Source organism: Odocoileus virginianus, chromosome 10 (genome assembly GCF_023699985.2).
Source record: "Odocoileus virginianus isolate 20LAN1187 ecotype Illinois chromosome 10, Ovbor_1.2, whole genome shotgun sequence".
Taxonomy (NCBI): domain Eukaryota; kingdom Metazoa; phylum Chordata; class Mammalia; order Artiodactyla; family Cervidae; genus Odocoileus; species Odocoileus virginianus.
This window is the reverse complement of record NC_069683.1, coordinates 58,673,664-58,693,444: the sequence shown is the minus strand read 5'-3', so window position 1 is coordinate 58,693,444 and position 19,781 is coordinate 58,673,664. Positions and strand designations below refer to the sequence as shown.

Here is a 19,781-nt window from a genome sequence, read left to right as displayed (position 1 = left end):
ATCAAGACTGTAACTTTTATATCATAGTATTTATTTTTTTAGACTTAGTATGAGTCATCTTGTTGCCTGCAGTAATGCGCAAGAATCATTTCTTTTTCATCTAGAGCACTTTATTGCTAGTTTCATTTTTAGACAAAAAGAAATTATTATTGAATTTTTCATGCTTGACGTTTTCATTTCTCTCTGAATGATGCTATGTTTGCACTCATCTTTGTTCCCATTGATTCAAATTTTTAAATAATCCACATTTTATAAGCAATTGTCTCTAACATCATGTTGCTGATCTATGAATCTGAAATAATAGCTTATATTAAGGACATTTTCAGCAAATTTTGAAATGGCATGCATAGTCAGTTTATTTGCCTGAGCAGAATCAATTGTATTTCCTTGCTAAGTGCAAACTAACAATGTAGAAAGACTGTTTAATTACTTTTATTTAAAATTTCCTTAACTTTTAATCATTTTTCTTTTCTCATATTTTACAGTTGATCTACTTATAGACTTTTCAGAATGCCTATTTTCAGTGACTGTGAGAGACCCCTTTTTCAGTTCAAACCAAGTTACCTTCTAACCAGTGATGTATAAACAGCTCATCATATCAGGAGATGTATAATGGAGCAGGATACAGTAGTGGCATTATACAGAGTGAAGTAAGCCAGAAAGATAAACACAAATACAGTATACTAACGCATATATATGGAATTCAGAAAGATGGTAATGATAACCCTACATGCAAGACAGAAAAAGAAACACAGATGTATAGAACAGACTTTTGGACTCTGAGGGAGAAGGCAAGGGTGGGATGACCTGAGAGAATAGCATCAAAACATGTGTATTATCAAGTGTGAAACAGACCAGTCCGGTTGGATGCATGAGACAAGTGCTCAGGTCTGGTGCACTGGGACGACCCAGAGGGATGGGATGGGGAGGGAGGTGGGAGGGGGGATCGGGATGGGGAACACATGTAAATCCATGGCTGATTCATGTCAATGTATGGCAAAAACCACTACAATACTGTAAAGTAATTAGCTTCCAACTAATAAAAATAAGTGAAAAAAAAAAAAAGGATACAGTAGTGGCTCAGTGAACCAGAATTAGAATGCCTTGGCCTTCACGTTAAACAGAAAGCCACCTTCTGTGTTTGTAATGCTAAGACACTGTGTGTTTAATGCATATAACAAAAATCACAGTGAATATAGGCATATATTCAGAATTTTACTTTACAATTTAGAGGAATGCATGTTTCTAGTATATTGAGATATGCATGGAAAAACTGAAGAAAGATTAGCCTACTTGGGTATATTTTTCTTTGCATGTGAAAGTTAATAGTTACTGTGTGTGTGTGTGTGTGTACACGCACACTCAGTCTTGTCTGACTCTTTGGGACCTCATGGGCTGTATCCCTCCATGGGATACATGTATACTCTGTATACTCTGTATACATGTATACTCTGTCCATGGAATTTTCCAGGAAAGAATACTGGAGTAGTTTGCACCACTACATAGAAAATCTGCTTCTATTCCTTGTCAATATTATTATTACATAAGCATAAGATATTATATTGTAAATATTTATGTTTCTTAGTATAGATACTTAATAAGGGGAAATACATTCAAAGGGCTTCAGAAAATTCTGTCTAGTATATATAGATTATGGTTTTTAAAAAATAAAAATGCTCGTCTGCACTAGTGACTATTTTTTTTTTAACATTTGAGCTGGTATTTTCTTGTCCTGTAAGTCTTTTAAGTGACTGTATTGATCATCTTATTCTTCAAAGAAGCACCAAAGATAGTAAACACTGTATTTTACAAAATAAAAAGTAATTAGTAAATACAAATGGCAATACTGTTTCCAAAATGACAAATTAAATTGTGACTCAAGAATTATATTTCTGGATGGGATTGGGGGGGAGGTGGGAGGGGGGTTCAGGATGTGGTGACACATATACACCCATGGCTGATTCATGTTGATGTATGCAAAAGCTACCACAGTATTATAATTAGCCTCCAATTAAAATTAATTAATTAATTTATAAAGAAATAATTATATTTCTATTTTTTCAATTACAAAGACTAATATTTACATTATCCTTTTAAAAGTGTCAATAAAAGTCACATAGAGCAAAATTGATTGGGATATTCTACTTAAAGACATTTTTATTTTGCTCTTTCTTCCTTTGTCTCTTTGATGTATCAAGTATCATATCCCCTCAGATGATATAATTCTGAAGATTGGAAGTAATAAGCCTTCCTAATTTTTAAAAATGAATCTGGTTGACTTTTTTGACACTTGGAATATTCTACCTCAGTCATTCCATATATTTACCACTACAGTTAAGGTATTAATAGTGAAGTCTTTGAGGATAAGAATATAATGTTATAGTTATTTTTATAGTGACAGTTGTATATATTTACCTATTCACTTCCGTAAGTCTAATTGCTTGTGGTTGTCAGAATCAATACAAAAATATATAAGTAAGTATTATGTAATAATGGCTAACTAGCGCTTCCCTGGTGACTCAGTGGTAAAGAATCTGCCTGCAGTGCAGGAGGCATGGGTTGGATTCCTGGATACGGAACACCTCCTGGAGAAGGAAATGAAACTCCACTCCAGTATTCTTCCCTGGGAAATCCCATGGACAGAGAAGCTTGGTGAGCTATAGTCCATTGGGTCGCAAAAGAGTAGGACACAACTTAGCAATTAAACAACAATTCTTCATAGATAGGAAATGAAAAGTGGGACTGGCAATTTTGACATTCTTATTATAGTTTGGCATAGGTTTTATCTATATCAAAAGGCTCTACATTGAATGAGAAATATTACTGTATTAGGACACATTCTTTACTCTGTATGAAGGGTGTTTCTCCTTTGCCATTTCAGTAATGCTACAAAGTTAATTACCTAGTTTAGGGTGCAGAATTTAAAGACATGAGTCTGTTTTATGTCAATAGTTCTAATTTGGCAGATATCTATTAATTTCACACAAAAGAGGAATTTCAATGAACTACAAAAAATAGCTCTTTTATTGGCCATAAATATCTTTACAAATAATAGCAAGATTAACTAAATTCTTCATATTATCTAGATCACTATGCAGTGAAAATTAGTTACTAAAATAATTGTGCATAATTCCCTCTAAAGCAAGAGGGAAATCAAATACACATCTTTCTCTTCTTCACTAAAAATGGCACCATTGTAGGTGACTGGGTGGCAATAATAATAAATAAAGAACACTTTCTTTATTTAGAATTTTTTAGATGTTCACATTTAAGCTAAAAAGTCTAAGCTAAGTTTTTAAACATTTGTTGACTATGAAGCCAATTAAGTGAAATTTGATTTAAATATCTAAAGTAGAACATAGATAAATACAGTATTGTTAAGGTATTGAGCGATGGTATACTATTTAAGTAAATATTAAAGTTAGCATGTTTATGAGTTCCCTGACATATTTTCTAAGTACCCTTTTGGGGATATTATCAGGATGGTGCCAGTCAGGCTCTCTCGCCCCATGCTGTCATGCCCTCTCGCCCCGTGTTCTGTAGCAATGACTTTGCATGGTTGTGTAACAGCTGAGATCCCTTTTAACACTGCTCTTGCATGTCATGTATTCACTTGGTCATGGGCTAATTTCTGGGGTATGCCTGTATGAGCTTCACCATGAAAGCCCAGGATGTTGCTGCATCGGGACTACATTGCAGCGGCATCATGCGTGTGGTTGTATGAGGTTATGTTGCGGCTGCTGCTACGGCTGCTGGGTCAGCCGGGAGAGAGGCTGTGTCATGGCTGGAGAACAGAATGTCTGCACTTTCTATAGCTCCTCAAGTCTTCTTCCAGACTCTTAGCTCACGCCTTGCCAACCCTGTATGCGGTGAACAGTACACACAGTGAGATACAAAAAGACAATCGGCGTCACGAGCACAATCAGTGATACAACACTGTTGTGTGTACTTTTCTGGAAAAATGTTTTTTTCTTGTACATTAGATTTCCAAAGTGACCCATAGTTTGGAAGACTCCTTAATGGTTTCTGACTGATTAAATAAATGAATGGGTAAATTTAAAAATATCAGTATCAGGAAACTCAAATTCACCTTAGTTGTCTGCCTCTAATTAGTTTATGACCCTAGGTAAGACATGTGAATAATCTTATCTTCTGTTTCCTCATAAGTTAGAAGAAAATCAGTAGGTCTATATTATTTCCAAAAATTGTGCACTAAATCATAGAAAAGAAAAAGGATATTAGTGGAAGAGTAGTGAAATCTAAATAAAGCCTTCGGTTTAGTTAATATTAATAGCATACTATAATTGATTTCTTAGTTATGACAAATAAATACCAGAGTTATGTAGAATGTTAACACTAGGAAAACAGAGTAAATAGTATAGGGGAACTCATTGTACTATCCTTTCAATATTTCTCTAAATCTAAAATTATTCCAATATAAAGTATATCTAGTGAGGCTGAGAATTTATCTTATTTTCAACTTAGATATATGCTATTAGAGACCCATTGCATACTTTTGAGTCTGCAAGCAACATGATGAAAGAAAAACTTATTTAGAGGTAATGTTTCACATGGAGGGAATAGGGAAAACTAGAGAAAATATAGCTGTTAGAAGACAATATTACGGTTCCAGGCTTGAGCTAAGACTGAGGTTGTGGGAATAGAAGGAAATTTTCTAACATGAATATCTTTAAAGAAATAACTAACAGAGCTAACTAGACAAAATCACATAGCCATTCTATCTATTGTAATGTCATTTTTACTAAATTTTAAAAATAATAGTGCTGTGTGAACTTATTTTTTTCTTCCAAATTCAAGATTTGGCAGGTAATCAAACTTCTAAGTCAATTTCTGTTTATCACTTTTTCTCATTTATGCACATTGCTCTTTAAAGGAATTAGGAAAATTTTATATTGCATTATTAATATATTGGATTGCTATATTAAGTAAATAAGTATGTTTCAATTCCTCACAAAACAAAGGAGTTTAATTTCAAAAAAAAGACCATAATTTTTATTATGAGAATACATTTTAAAAGGTAAAAAAATAGAATATATTGGGAGAAGTCACCTTTAAACTTTGTTCTTGTTCAGTCACTAAGTCATGTCTGACACTTTTTGACTACATGGACTCCAGCATGCAAGGGTTCCCTGTCCTTCATTATATCCTGGACTTGGCTCAAATGCATTTCCATTGAGTCAGTGATGCTATCTAACCATCTCATTCTCCGTTGTCTCTTTTTTCCTTTTGCCTTCAATCCTTCCCAGTATCATGATCTTTTCCAATGAGTCAGCTGTTCACATCAGGTGGCCAAAGTATTGGAGCTTCAGTTTCAGCATCAGTCCTTCCAATGAATATTCAGGGTTGATTTCATTTAGGATTGACTGGTTTGAGCTCCTTGCTGTTCAAGAAAATTTCAAGAGTCTTCTCCAGCACTACAATTCAAAAGCATCAGTTCTTTGGCACTCAGTCTTCTTTATGTGCCAACTCTCAAATCTGTACATAATTATTGGAGAGACTATAGCTTCAACTATAGAAGCCTTTGTCAGGAAAAGGATGTCTTCTCCTTTAAACATGATTTCTATGTTTGTCATAGCTTTACACTTTCCATAGAACAAATATCTTTTAATGTCTTGGCTGCAGTCACCATCTACAGTGATTCTGGAGCCCCCCAAAAATAAAATCTGTAACTCCTTCCACTTTTCCCCATTCTATTTGTTATGAAGTGATGGAACCAAATGCCATGATCTTAGTTTTTTTAATGTTGAGTTTCAAGCCAGCTTTTTCACTCTCCTCTTTCACCCTCAGCAAGAAGCTCTTTAGCCTCCTTCACTTTCTGCCATTAGAGTGGTATCATCTGCATATCTGAGATTGTTGATATTTCTCCTGGCAATCTTGATTCAGCTTGTGATTCATCCAGCCTAGCACTTCACATGACGTATACTGCATATAAGTTAGATAAGCAGAGGGACAGTGTACAACTCAGTCATACTCTTTTCCCAATTTTGAAACAGTCCATTGTTCCATGTCTGGTTCCAACTATTGCTTCTTGACCTGCACACATGTTTCTCTGGAGACAGGTAAGATGGTTTGGTATTCCCATCTTTTAAGAATTTTCCACAATTTGTTGTGATCCACATAGTCAAAAACTTTAAATTAGTCAATGAAGCAGAAGTAGATGTTTTTCTGTTACTTCCTTGCTTTTTCTATGATCCAATGAATGCCGGCAATTTGATCTCTGGCTCTTCTGCTTTTTCTAAATCCAGATTGTACATTCTTGGTTCACATATGTTGAAGTCTAGCTTAAAAGATTTTGAGCATAACCTTATAAGCATGTGAAGTGAGTGCAATTATATGATAGTTTGAATGTTCTTTGGCATTGCCCTTCTTTGGGACTGGAATGGAAACTGACTTTTTCCAATCAACCTTCCTGACTTCAGACTATACTACAAAGCTACAGTTATCAAGACAGTATGATACTGGCACAAAAACATAAATATAGACCAATGGTGGAACAAGATAGAAAATCCAGAGATAAATCCATGCAGCTATGGACACCTTATCTTTTACAAAGGAGGCAAAAATATACAAAAGAGAAAAGACAGTCTCTTCAACAATTTGTGCTGGGAAAACTGGTGAGCTAAGTGTAAAAGAATGAAATTAGAACATGTCCTAATGCCATACACAAAAATAAATGCAAAAAGGATTAAAGACCTAAATGTAAGACCAGAAACTATAAAACCTAGGCAGAATACTCTCTGACATAAATCACAGCAAGAGTCTCTATGACCCAACTCCTAAAGTAATGGAAATAAAAACAAAAGGACCTAATAAAAAGGTTTTTCACGCAAAGGTAACTGTGGGAAAGGTGAAATCAATCCTCAGAATGGGAGAAAATAATAACAAATGAAACAACAAACATAGAATTAACTCGAAAGTGTACAAGTAGCTCATCCATCTCAATACAAGAAAAATAAACAACACAATCAGAAAGTGTGCAGAAGACCTAAACAGATATTTCTCCAAAGACATGAAGATGGTTGGTAAACAAGTGAAAAGATTCTCAACATCACTCTCTGTTAGAGAAATTCGAATCAAAACTATATAAGGTATCGCCTCACACCAGTCAGAATGACCATCATTTAAAAATATACAGACAATAAATGCTGGAGAGAGTGTGGTGAAAAAGGGAACCCTCTTACACTGTTGGTGGAATGCAAATTGATGCAGCCACTATGGAACAGTATGGATATTCCTTTAAAAACTAGGCATAAAACTCCATATGACCCAGCAATCCCACTACTGGGCATAGAGCCTGAGGAAACCATAGTTGAAAAAGACACAAGTACCCCAATGTTCATTGGAACACTATTAATAGCTGGGACATGAAAGCAACCTAGATGTCCATCAACAGATGAATGCATGAGGCAATTTTGATACACAGACACAATGGACTATTCAGTTCAGTTCAGTTCAGTCGCTCAGTAGTGTCCGACTCTTTGCGACCCCATGAATCTCAGCACGCCAGGCCTCCCTGTCCATCACAAACTCCTGGAGTCTACCGAAACCCATGTCCATCAAGTTAGTGATGCCATCTAGTCATCTCATCCTCTGTCATCCCCTTCTCCTCCTGCCCCCAATCCCTCCCAGCATCAGGGTCTTTTCCAATGAGTCAACTCTTACTATTACTCAACTGTAAAGAGGAATGCATTTGAGTCGATTCTAATGAGGTGAATGAATCTAGCACCTATATACAGAGCAAAGTAAGAAAGAGAAAGACAAATATCATGTATTAATGCATACACATGGAATCTAGAATGATAGTACTGATCCCACGTGCAGGGCAGCAAAGGTGACACAGAAATAAAGGACAGACTTTTGGACACAATGGCGGAAGGAGGGGGTGGGATGATATGAGAGAATAACATTGAAACATACAAATTACCATACGTAAAACAGATGGCCAGTGGGGGTTTGCTGCATGCCACAGGGAGCCCAAAGCTGGTGCTCTGTGACAACCTATAAAGTTGGGCGGAAGAGGGAGGTAGGAGGGGGATGCAAGAGGGAGGGAACTTGTGTGTGCCTGCGGCTGATTCATGATGATGTATGGCAAAAACCATCACAGTATTATAAAGCAAGTATCCTACTTTACAATTAAAAATGAAAAAGAAATTAAAAGCAGAACTGCCATATGACCCACAAATTCCACTCCTGGATGTTCATACAAAGAAAACAAAAACACTAACAAGAAAAGATACATGCACCTCTATGTTCTTTGCAGCTTTATAAAAGTGACAAAAATATGAATGCAAACTAAGTGTCAATCGATAGATGAATGGATAAAGAAGATATGATATATGCATACAATGGAATATTACTCAGTTATAAAAAATAATGAAATTCTGTCATTTGGGACAACATGGATGACTCTAGAAGGTATCATGCTATGTGAAATAAGTCAGACAGGAAAAGGAAAATACTGCATGATTTCACTTTTATGTGGAATCTAAAAAACAAAACAAGTGGCCAAACATAACAAACAAAAACAGCATTATGGATACCATGAATAAACAGATAGCTACCAGAGAGGAAAATGTGGGGGCAGGAGAAATAGTTGAAGAAAATTAAGAGACCCAAAGTTCTCATTACACAGTAAATGAGTTATGATTATCAAATGTACAGTGTGGGCAATATTTCAATAATTATGTAATATATTTACATGATGACATATGGTAACTAGGCTTATCATGGTGATTATTTTGAAATGTATATAGAATATCAAATCACTACTGTGTATAGCAGAAGCCAAAATAGTATATTGTAGGTCTACTATACTTCAAAACTAGACAAACATAGAAAAAGAGATCAGATTCGTGGTTACCAGAAGGGGTTGGAGGGACCAGGAATGGGATGAATGTAGTCAAAATATATAAACTAAGAGTTATAAGAAAAATAAGAACTGAGAATGTAAGATGCAATACAAAAAAAAAAAAAAAACTAAGTGTCAATCCCTGTAATTAACAGGGCTGTATGTTATATTTGAAAGTTGTTAAGAGTAAACTCTCAGTTCTCATCAAAGGGATTTCTGTTTTCTCTAATTTTGTGTGTTTATGATATGTTCACTGGGCTTCCCCGGTGGCTCATAATAAAGAATCTGCCTGCAATGCAGGAGCTGCAGGTTTGATCCCTGGGTCCAGAAGATCCCCTGGAGGAGGGCAGGGGATTACTGTAGTATTCTTGCCTGGAGAATCCTGTGGACAGAGAAGCCTGGTGGGCTGCAATCCATAGGGCTGCAAAGAGTCAGACACAACTGAAGCAACTGAGCATGTATGCATAAGATGTTCACTAAACTTAGATGGTCACTAAACTGTGGTAGCTATTTTATGGTGTAAGTAAGTTCAGCTGTTCACCTTAAACTTATACAGTGCTGTATGTCAATTATACCTCAATAAGAAATCTAGGAAAACAATAGAATGGGAAAGGCTAGAGATCTCTTCAAGAAAATTAGAGATACCAAGGGAGAATTTCATGCAAAGATGGACTCAATAAAGGACAGAAATGGTAGGGACCTAACAGAAGCAGAAGATATTAAGAAGAGGTGGCAAGAATACACAAAAGAACTGTACAAAAAAGATCTTCACAACCCAGATAATCATGATGGTATGATCACTCACTTAGAGCCAGACATCCTAGAATGCAAAGTCAAGTGGGCCTTAGGAAGCATCACTACAAACAAAGCTAGTGGAGGTGATGGAATTCCAGCTGAGCTATTTCAAATCCTGAAAGACGATGCTGTGACAGTACTGCACTCAATATGCCAGCAAATTTGGAAAACTCAGCAGTGGCCACAGGTCTGGAAAAGGTCAGTTTTCATTCCAATCCCAAAGAAAGGCAATCCCAAAGAATGCTCAAACTACCACACAGTTGCACTCATCTCACACACTAGTAAAGTAATGCTTAAAATTCTCCAAGCCAGGCTTCAGCAAAACATGAACCGTGAACTTCCAGATATTCAAGCTGGTTTTAGAAAAGGCAGAGGAACCAGAAATCAAATTGCCAAAATCCACTGGATCATTGAAAAAGCAAGAGAGTTCCAGAAAAACATCTATGTCTGCTTTATTGACTATGCCAAAGCGTTTGACTGTGTGGATCACAATAAACTGTGGAAAATTCTGAAAGAGATAGGAATACCAGACCACCTGACCTGCCTCTTGAGAAACCTGTATGCAGGTCAGGAAGCAACAGTTAGAACTGGACATGGAACAACAGACTGGTTCCAAATAGGAAAAGGAGTACGTCAAGGCTGTATATTGTCACCCTGCTTATTTAACTTATATTCAGAGTACATCATGAGAAATGGTGGGCTGGAGGAAGCACAAGCTGGAATCAAGATTGCTGGGGGAAATATCAATAACCTCAGATATGCAGATGACACCACCCTTATGGCAGAAAGTGAAGAAGAACTAAAGAGCCTCTTGATGAAAGTGAAAGAGGAGAGTGAAAAAGTTGGCTTAAAGCTCAACATTCAGAAAACTAAGATCATGGCATCTGGTCCCATGACTTCATGGGAAATAGATGGAGAAACAGTGGAAACAGTGACTGACTTTATTTTTCTGGGCTCCAAAATCACTGCAGATGGTGACTGCAGCCATGAAATTAAAAAAGACACTTACTTGTTGGAAGGAAAGTTATGACCAACCTAGACAGCATATTAAAAAACAGACACATTACTTTTCCAACAAAGGTCTGTCTAGTCAAGTCTATGGTTTTTCCAGTGGTCATGTATGGATGTGAGAGTTGGACTATAAAGAAAGCTGAGTGCAGAAGAATTGATGCTTTTGAACTGTGGTGTTGGAGAAGACTCTTGAGAGTCCCTTGGACTGCAAGGAGATCCAACCAGTCCATCCTAAAGGAGATCATTCCTGGGTGTTCATTGGAAGGACTGATGCTAAAGCTGAAACTCCAATACTTTGGCCACCTAATGCAAAGAGCTGACTCCTTTGACAAGACCCTAATGCTGGGAAAGATTGAGGGCAGGAGGAGAAGGGGACGACAGAGGATTGAGATGGTTGGATGGCATCACCGACTCGATGGACATGGGTTTGGGTGGACTCCGGGAGTTGGTGATGGACAGGGAGGCCTGGCATGCTGCCTTTCATGGGGTCGCAAAGAGTTGGACGCGACTGAGCGACTGAGCTGAACTGAACTGAACACTATTTAAAAAAAAATCTTGGTGTAGTTTTTATTATTTATTGTATGACTAAGCTTGATTAGGAATTAAGAGGTCTGGATTCTACTTCCAGTGCCAACACTGCCTTACTCCTAGATATATATTTGGAGAAAACCATAATTCAAAAGATACAAGCACCACAATGTACACTGCAGCATGGTTTACAATAACCAAGACATGGAAACAACCTAAATGTCCTTTGACAGATGAATAGATAAAGAAAATGTGGTAAATATATGCAGTGCAATGTTACTGAGCCATACAAAAGAATGAAATACTGCTAATTGCTCCAACAAGGGTGAACCTAGATATTATCACAAAATGAAGTTGGCAGAGAAAGACAAATATCATATGCTATCACTTCTATGTGGACTCTAAAAAGATACAAATGAATTTATCTACAAAACAGAAACAGAATCAGAGACTTCATAAACAATCTTATAGTTACCAAAGGAGAATGATGAGGCAGAGTGGTAAATTAGGAGTTTAAGATTAATATATATACACCACTTATATAAAATAGATAATCAACAAGGACCTACTTATAGCACAGGGAATTTTACTCAATAGTCTATAATAACCTATGTAGGAAAAGAGTCTGAAAAGGAACCACTTTGTTATACACCTAAAATTAATGTATCATTGTAAATCAACTATACCCAATATGAAATAAAAATCAAATTAAATTAATAAATTGAACAAATAAGAATAAAATATTTTAAAAATAACTTTTACAAGACAAAATACTTCAACTGCCATTCATAAAAGTGAATATAGATTGCTCACATTTTAAGAATTCTTAATACTGCCTACTATTACTTCAAATAATATTTTTATCCATTAAGAATATTTGAGAAGACATGGCTTTTCCCTCTTTAGTATAAAGATGATTATTATTGTTGTGTAATGATCTTACATTTTTCAAGCATTGCTTATTCTCCTTGCACTAACTGCTTTTTTGATTTTGCCTTGTCTCTGTCACAATAGTTCTTTTCTTCTCAATCTATCTCTTTTCCTGCATAACTTCAATCTCCTGTTAACATTTATCTGTCTTAGGAAAATGAGTTGTTTTTAGGGGAAAAGATGATAGGTGTAGCTCTACTGTGCCTCCAAATAGAATCTAAAGTTTTAGTTTCAGACGTCAAAGTTTGTCTTAACCTGCTGCTTCAGCTTTAACTCTCACTCTTACGTCATTCTAAAATAAAATCCAATGATTAGAACATGTTGATCCTGCTCATAATTTTCTTTTATCTAAATCTTTGATTATGTTGCTCCCTACATTCATCTGTTGAAGTTCTGCCCATCTTTAAATACCATTCCATTCATGAAAGTTTAATAGCCCTCCCACTGTAAACCCTCTCTGAACTTCCACACCTTTGTGGATTCACCTTTTTTATGGCATCTAGCCTTTTGGTCATTTTTAGCTAATTAATTGATGTGTGTGTGTGTGTGTGTGTGTGTCTGTGTGTGTGTTAGTCACTCATTCATATCTGACTCTTTATGACACCATGGACTGTAACCCACCAGCCTCCTCTGTCCATGGAATTCTCCAAGCAAGAATACTGGAGTGGGTAGCCATTCGCTTTTCCAGGTGCTCTTCCCAACCCAGCGATGGAACCAGAGTCTCCTGCACTGCAGGGAGATTCTTTACCACCCAAGCTATAAGGGAAGCCCATATATAGATAGATAGATAGATAGATAGATAGATAGATAGATAGATAGATAGATAGATTATATATTTGTAGGCTGTGTTGAGTCTTAGCTGAGACACTCAGGATCTCCATGACATGCAGGCCCTTCGTTGCAGCACATGGGCCTCTCTCTCACTGTGGTATCAGCTTCAGAGTCATGGGCTCAGCACTTGCAGTGAGCAGGCTCTCTACTTGAGACACGCAGGCTCAGAAGTTATGGCATGCAGGTTTAGTTTCCCCATGGCATGCAGAATCTTAGTTTCCCAAGCAGGGATCAAACCTGTGTCTTCTGCATTGGAAGTTGGATCTTTAACCACTGAACCACCAGGGAAGTCCCTAGTCTATTGCGTTATGTCACTTTTATATTACTGTGACTTTTCTTTGATTATTCAGTTTTTACTTTCTGTTCCTTTTTTCTCTGTGTCTGTGTCTGTTGACAAAACGTTAAGCTTCTTAGATTGTTGTGTTCTGCCTATCATTATATTCACAACAGTATCTAGGATACTTTTCTAGGGCAATAATTAGCAACCTATAGGAGTTGTTCGTCGCAGCACTGTTTATAATAGCCAGGACATGGAAGCAACCTAGATGCCCATCAGCAGATGAATGGATAAGGAAGCTGTGGTACATATATACCATGGAATACTACTCAGCCATTAAAAAGAATTCATTTGAATCAGTTCTAATGAGATGGATGAAACTGGAGCCCCTTATACAGAGTGAAGTAAGCCAGAAAGATAAAGACCATTACAGTATACTAATGCATATATATGGAATTTAGAAAGATGGTAACAATATCCCTATATGCAAAACAGAAAAAGAGACACAGATATACAGAACAGACTTTTGGACTCTGTGGGAGAAGGCAAGGGTGGGATGTTTTGAGAGAACAGCATCGAAACATGTATATTATCTAGGGTGAAACAGATCACCAGCCCAGGTTGGATGCATGAGACAAGTGCTCGGGCCTGGTGCACTGGGAAGACCCAGAGGGATCGGGTGGAGAGGGAGGTGGGAGGGGGGATCGGGATGGGGAATACCTGTAAATCCATGGCTGATTCATGTCAATGTATGACAAAAACCACTACAATATTGTAAAGTAATTAGCCTCCAACTAACAAAAGTAAATGGGGGAAAAAAAAAGTTGTTGAATTAAATTGAATTGCTGGGGACTTCCCTGGTGGTCCAGTTGTTATGAATCTGCCTACGATGCAGGGGATGTGGATTTGATCCCTTGCTGAGGAACTAAGATCCCACATGCCCTGGAGCAAATAAGCCTGTGAGCTGCAACTATTGGGCCCATTTCCTTTGGAGTTCAAATGTCACAACTAGAGAGTCCACATACCACAAGGAAATATCCTGCATGACTCAGTGAAGATCCTGTATGCTGCAACCAAGACCCACTAAATGAAGCCAAATAAATAAATAAATAGTTTTAAAAATTGAAATGCTAGGACACTTTTCTATGTATGGTTATTAAACTGAACCTTTCCTAGAACTGGACAAGAATAAATCTCCAATATTAGTATACTAGAAAATTGTCTTTATGACTGGAAGAGTAAATCTGTTTGACAAATAAATGCTAAGAAGTTTACAAAATATGTATTGCTAGAAAATAGTAACCTGATAGCACACATACATTGAGTTATGTCTGTTCTACAAAGCTAAAAACTTGATTTATGTGAATGATACATAGGATTTGAAGCTTACTCAAAGTCTATAAAACATTGAAGGAATGTTTCAGATTTAGGCAGATTTTTAAAACAGAAGGCTAAATCTTGCATGTTTGAATAAAAACGTGTATTATGCAGTTTCTCTAGCCTTTTGTTTAGAGAAAAAAATCAAATCAACTTTGAACAAATGTTTTCAGGTAGTACCAGGAGCAACTTTGCTTTGCTTTTTTAATTTATTATTATTGAGCTTCCCAGTGGCTCAGTAGTACAGAATCTGCCTGCCAGTGCAGGAGACACAGGTTCAATCCCTGGGTTGGGAAGACACCCTGGAGGAGGAAATGGTAACCCACTCCAGCATTCTTGCCTGGAAAGTCCCATGGACAGAAGAGCCTGGGGGACTACAGTCCATGCAATCACAAAGTTAGACACTATTGAGCACACATGCACGCACAGTCTTCTATAGGCCTCCTGATTCTCTAAAGTTTGTGTCCATTTTTTCCCATCTCTTCTGCCCATATGATTCACGTTATATATTTTCTTCTTAGATTATTAAAACGAGAAGAAAGTTTCACATTCATTCCTCGGTCCCGTGAAGAGCTTCCAGACAACTTTCCAAAAGAAATCCCTGGGATCTGCTATTTCCTGGAGGTAAGAACTGGTCCTAAGCAGCCAAAGCCTTCTCTTTCTTCATCGAAAATAAAAAAGGTTTCCTACAACATTGGCACTATGTTCCTCCGGGAGACAAGCCTCTGAGACCTGCTGCAGATCAAAGACTCCTCCAAAAAGCACAAGCCCAGAACATGGGTCATGACAGGAGAATGAAGAGAGATATTTCTCTTTCACTGCTTTGTTGAGAACGAACAGTGGAATTTCTGTTATGTCAGGCAATAATCCTGGAAAAAGATGGGTGATGACTGTCAATAAAAAACCTGGAGAGCAAGGGGGCAATGTATTTGTTCTTATGAGTGATTTGGTCATATATATATTATATATGTATAATATATGTATTTTCATTAATTACAAATGTGGGGCCCATTCAAAACTAATCAACAGTCCATGTTTCCTTGTTTGTCACACATATAGGTATCTTTATATATTTGTATTGCTTTTGAAAGCCAGTTTTGATTATATATTCCTACATTTAGTGAGTTGGTATGAGAGGAATATTTTCTAATTTTGTTTTTCTGAGCAAACATTTCATACATATATCTTGGCAGTGTGGTAAACTTCCCAGCAGGAAAAACTGTAACTGCAAAATATTTTAGGGATATTACCTATTTTTATACATACCTCTATATAATTTCATGCAGCACTATTAGATTTTTCAGAATATGCTACTGTATAGTTGATACATTATATAATTCTAACTTATAAGTTAAATATAGTTTCACTTAGACTTAGACATAACCTAGGATTTCAGATGCTGAGAAAGCATTGTATATCTACTTAGTAATTATATCTTTTAGATTTGATTAATGTAGCACAGAATCCAAAGGAAATGGAATTTCCTAATAGCAAACATATGTATCTGTAACCAAGATTAAAGATCTTTTTGCTATTTTCTAAGAAATATCAGTGAAAATAAAATGCTTTGCTACACTGGACCCTTTCAACTCAGCACTTCTAAATATACATAGTTTTTACAATCTATTAAATTATAATAAATAGCATCCTACTAAATGACATGTAAGTCTTTCCCCGTTGCCCTGTCACCTTCTTCAATGTATGCTTCCTAAAGGCTAACTGCCACACTTGGGGATAAATTACTAAACACTGGCATTAGTGGGAAAGAAGTGTAGGTTATTTTGCCAAGGATGTTGTTTATTCTTGCATAATAAAAACAAGGGGAAATGTGCTTTATGAATTTGAGATTTTTTAATGTTCTTCTGTACTTTATTTGATGTGACTTTTTAATTTCATGAATCACCTTCATTAACACCGAAGTATGCCTAACCTTCATACTAAGTAATCACAGTAGTTACAGATAGGCTTCCATTGCATGTTCTGATTAACAATGCATGAAAATATTATTACAGACTCACCCTGAAATTAGGAGCACAGTGTATCCAGAATTTTCCTAATTTGGTTCATATATAAAAACTAAGTTTCTCTTCAGTCTAATTAGTTGGAAAGTATTATTTCCTTGAAACCTTGTGGTGGCAAATTTCTTACTCCAGTGGGTATATTCACTGGTAGCTTATGTCTACTGAATAAAACACATTTTTCTGTTTAGGGTTTTGACTGCATTATGATTTGGTTCTTGCATAACTCAGTTAAGGAATATATTAACTAGTGTCCAATGTAGTCTGTGAGGATTAATTAGTGTTTTCAAGTTCCCTGAGTATACGGTTAGAAAATACTTTAAGATATGCAAAATATTTGTTATAATGGTTATCATTTTTATAATTATTGAACTCTGTCTCTCCTTGGAGCATGAGAGGACACTAGTGTAACACTTTTCATGTGGAGATAGGACCTAGATCCTGAGCTCTCTGAATCCTTGCCTGTCCCTCCGTTCCTTGGATCTAGATCTCTGTTTTTAACCACATCTGAGCAAGAAGGCCAGGGTTTTATAGGAGCCTGTGGAGGCAGAGGACAAGGTGCTCTCATAAGAATAATTACTTACAAAAGAATTTCTTTAGTGAACTAGAAGATTAACTCACTTCTTCCATAGGGAATAGAGGGCAAGTTTACAGTCGGTGTGGAAAGAATAGGCTCTGGGAGCACTTTAATCCTCCTGATGAGACTAGGAAATGCCTTAGCTATGCCAATGGTCTTCTTATAGCGCAGGAGCACGGGGAAGAACCAAACTCACTGAAGTCATTTATGCTTATTCTGCACAGTCACTTAAAGCATATTGTGAAATAGTAAATTGTAAGTATTTTAATCATAACCAATGTGTTTTGTGACCATAAGGCTGAAAGGGACTTCCAGGAATCATCCAATCTATTTCTCTGCTTTTTGTAAAGATTTGTCTAAGCAACTATTCTAAACATATGGATCTTCTCTATACTTAAGACTATCTGTGGGAAGCGTATTTTAAAAGCATCCTCGACAGTAGTTGCTGATAGGGCTTGGGATAAGAATTGTATATATATTCAATTTGTCAGAAGAATAACAAGCCCTTTCTTAGTTTATATGATTTTACTTAGAGAAAAGTAGCTATTTACATTGTCACAAATGTCACAATGAATATTCCAGAGATCTAATCAATATCACAAACAGGATGTAAACTACATTTTTCATACAATATATATCTTTGAAGATATAGTCTGAGGCAATATTCTGATCTATTACCATTTTTCAAACCTAGTACAGCTGACTTATTATAGCTATACTCTTCCTATATGTATTTGCAAAATATGGTATAAAATGGCAATTCATTCTAGCTGCAATCATAGAATTTAGAGGCTGTGAAAAAGCATTATATTTTTATTTGTCCTATAGAGTACAATACATGTATCCTCCACTAGCAATTGTGATTGTAATAATGGGTGGCATTTGGTATTTCATTTGACAAATATCTGTACAGTATTCGCATGGACAAACTAGTACATCCATCATGTGTTTTAGTGTGGCAGATTAGAAGGAATTTAAATGAATATCCCTTTAGAAAGCAAGTGTATTAAATCGGGGAAATGACTTTACCCACTCTTAAGGGGATACCTTAAGGGAAAAAATGGCACTTAGAGTCCTCTGTTTCAGTATTCTTTCAAGCAACTGATTTGAAGAAGTTACTTTATGACTAGCCATCAGTTAGCCATCAGATGCCAAACCTTCATGTTGGCATCAATATGATTTTAATGGTGAGAATGTCATTGTTTACAAATAAATGAGTTATATAACAAAGCCAGAAACCCCCCATAGGTACCCAAAATGTACTGCACAGTATGTGCTCTGTGAACCTTAATAAATAAGTAACAGCCATAATAAAAAGAATAATACTCAATGCCTGAAGAACACATATAGTTGGGACTCTTGACTGTGTAGTGTTGAGTAGAGATGGGAAGGAAGAAACAACTTCTAGATGACAGTTTAGTCCAACTGTCTAAAATCGGCCTTGAAATATTTTTTGATTTCCCTTATAATGTCTGATTATGTGTGAAACCCAGCGGTCATACACTCTGAGACAGGCACTGACGGCCTAAGGCTTGAGAGTGGATTTATGGGGGATTCAGTGCTTCAAGTATGTACTCTCAAGATCTCACACTTTTCTTATGTAGTAACAATAGTAGCAGAAGCCTAGCATTTTATTGTCAAAGTGCAAAGTTGTGTGTCTCTCCAGGAGCAAAATAGAACAACAACTTAAGCAAAATCTCATTCACAAATCTTAATTTGGCAAATTCCTCCAAAGAGTTATAGCAATAAAGCAAAATTACACTGATGGATAAAGAACGCAAAATCACAGAGAATTTGGAAAACCACCAGGCTGTCTTTTTCTACAGAATCATACTGATATCAGTTGAAATGGCATATTTGATATCATGAGGTATAAAGAGGGAGCTCAAGATTGTGAACATCATTAAATATATTTATTGAAGATTCCTTGTATTCCTAACTCACTCAAGTCAATTTTGTGGATTGTTAGAGAAAACAGTAAAACTTCTATTTTTAGGTTTCTGTTTGTCTTCATTTTCAGCACAACTTAACCCATGCCCAGATCCTCTCTTACTCCATGTTGTCATTGGAAACCATCGTACCAAGTCAAGTTTGGCTCCATCAAACCTCATTTTCTCTGTACCTCTGAACCTAACATGGCCATAGAAAGAGTTGCAGATGCCTATTGTAGGCAGATTGGAAGATACACAAAACTCCAGGCCCAAGTAACAAAGTGCATCTCAAGTGCACTAACCATTCTTAGTTGAGCTGGAGCATTCCTTATACCTGTAGCTTCTTTCTCTGCTCTCTTCAAAACACAATCTGGCTCTAAGCACTTTGTGCAATTTCAATAAATGTTCCTGCAGAATGAATTACACATGGCTCTGAATAGGCTCTGGGTGGCATCAGATGTCTTTCAGCCAACAATACCTATAAATTTAAGTCTAAGACCTAAGCCCTGTACTATAGTCTGGGTATTTCTCTTAGATTATACCCTGATGCTGGGAAAGATTGAGGACAAGAAGAGAAGGAGGGGCAAGAGAGGATGAGATGGTTGGATGCATCACTAACTCAACAGACATGAGTTTG

At 36.6% G+C, this 19,781-nt stretch overlaps 1 protein-coding gene across 2 annotated transcripts in view; it reads left to right on the top strand.

The window, feature by feature from the left end:
* GUCY1A2 (guanylate cyclase 1 soluble subunit alpha 2) overlaps nucleotides 1-16,826 on the top strand; it is a 405,388-nt gene extending 388,562 nt beyond the window's left edge. For both annotated transcript variants that reach the window (XM_070473645.1, XM_070473646.1), the window contains exon 8: nucleotides 15,140-16,826. In XM_070473645.1, coding sequence (XP_070329746.1) covers nucleotides 15,140-15,347 — 208 coding nt within the window. In that variant the 3' untranslated portion in view covers nucleotides 15,348-16,826. The remainder of the gene's footprint in view (nucleotides 1-15,139) is intronic.
* Nucleotides 16,827-19,781: the final 2,955 nt, after the last annotated feature.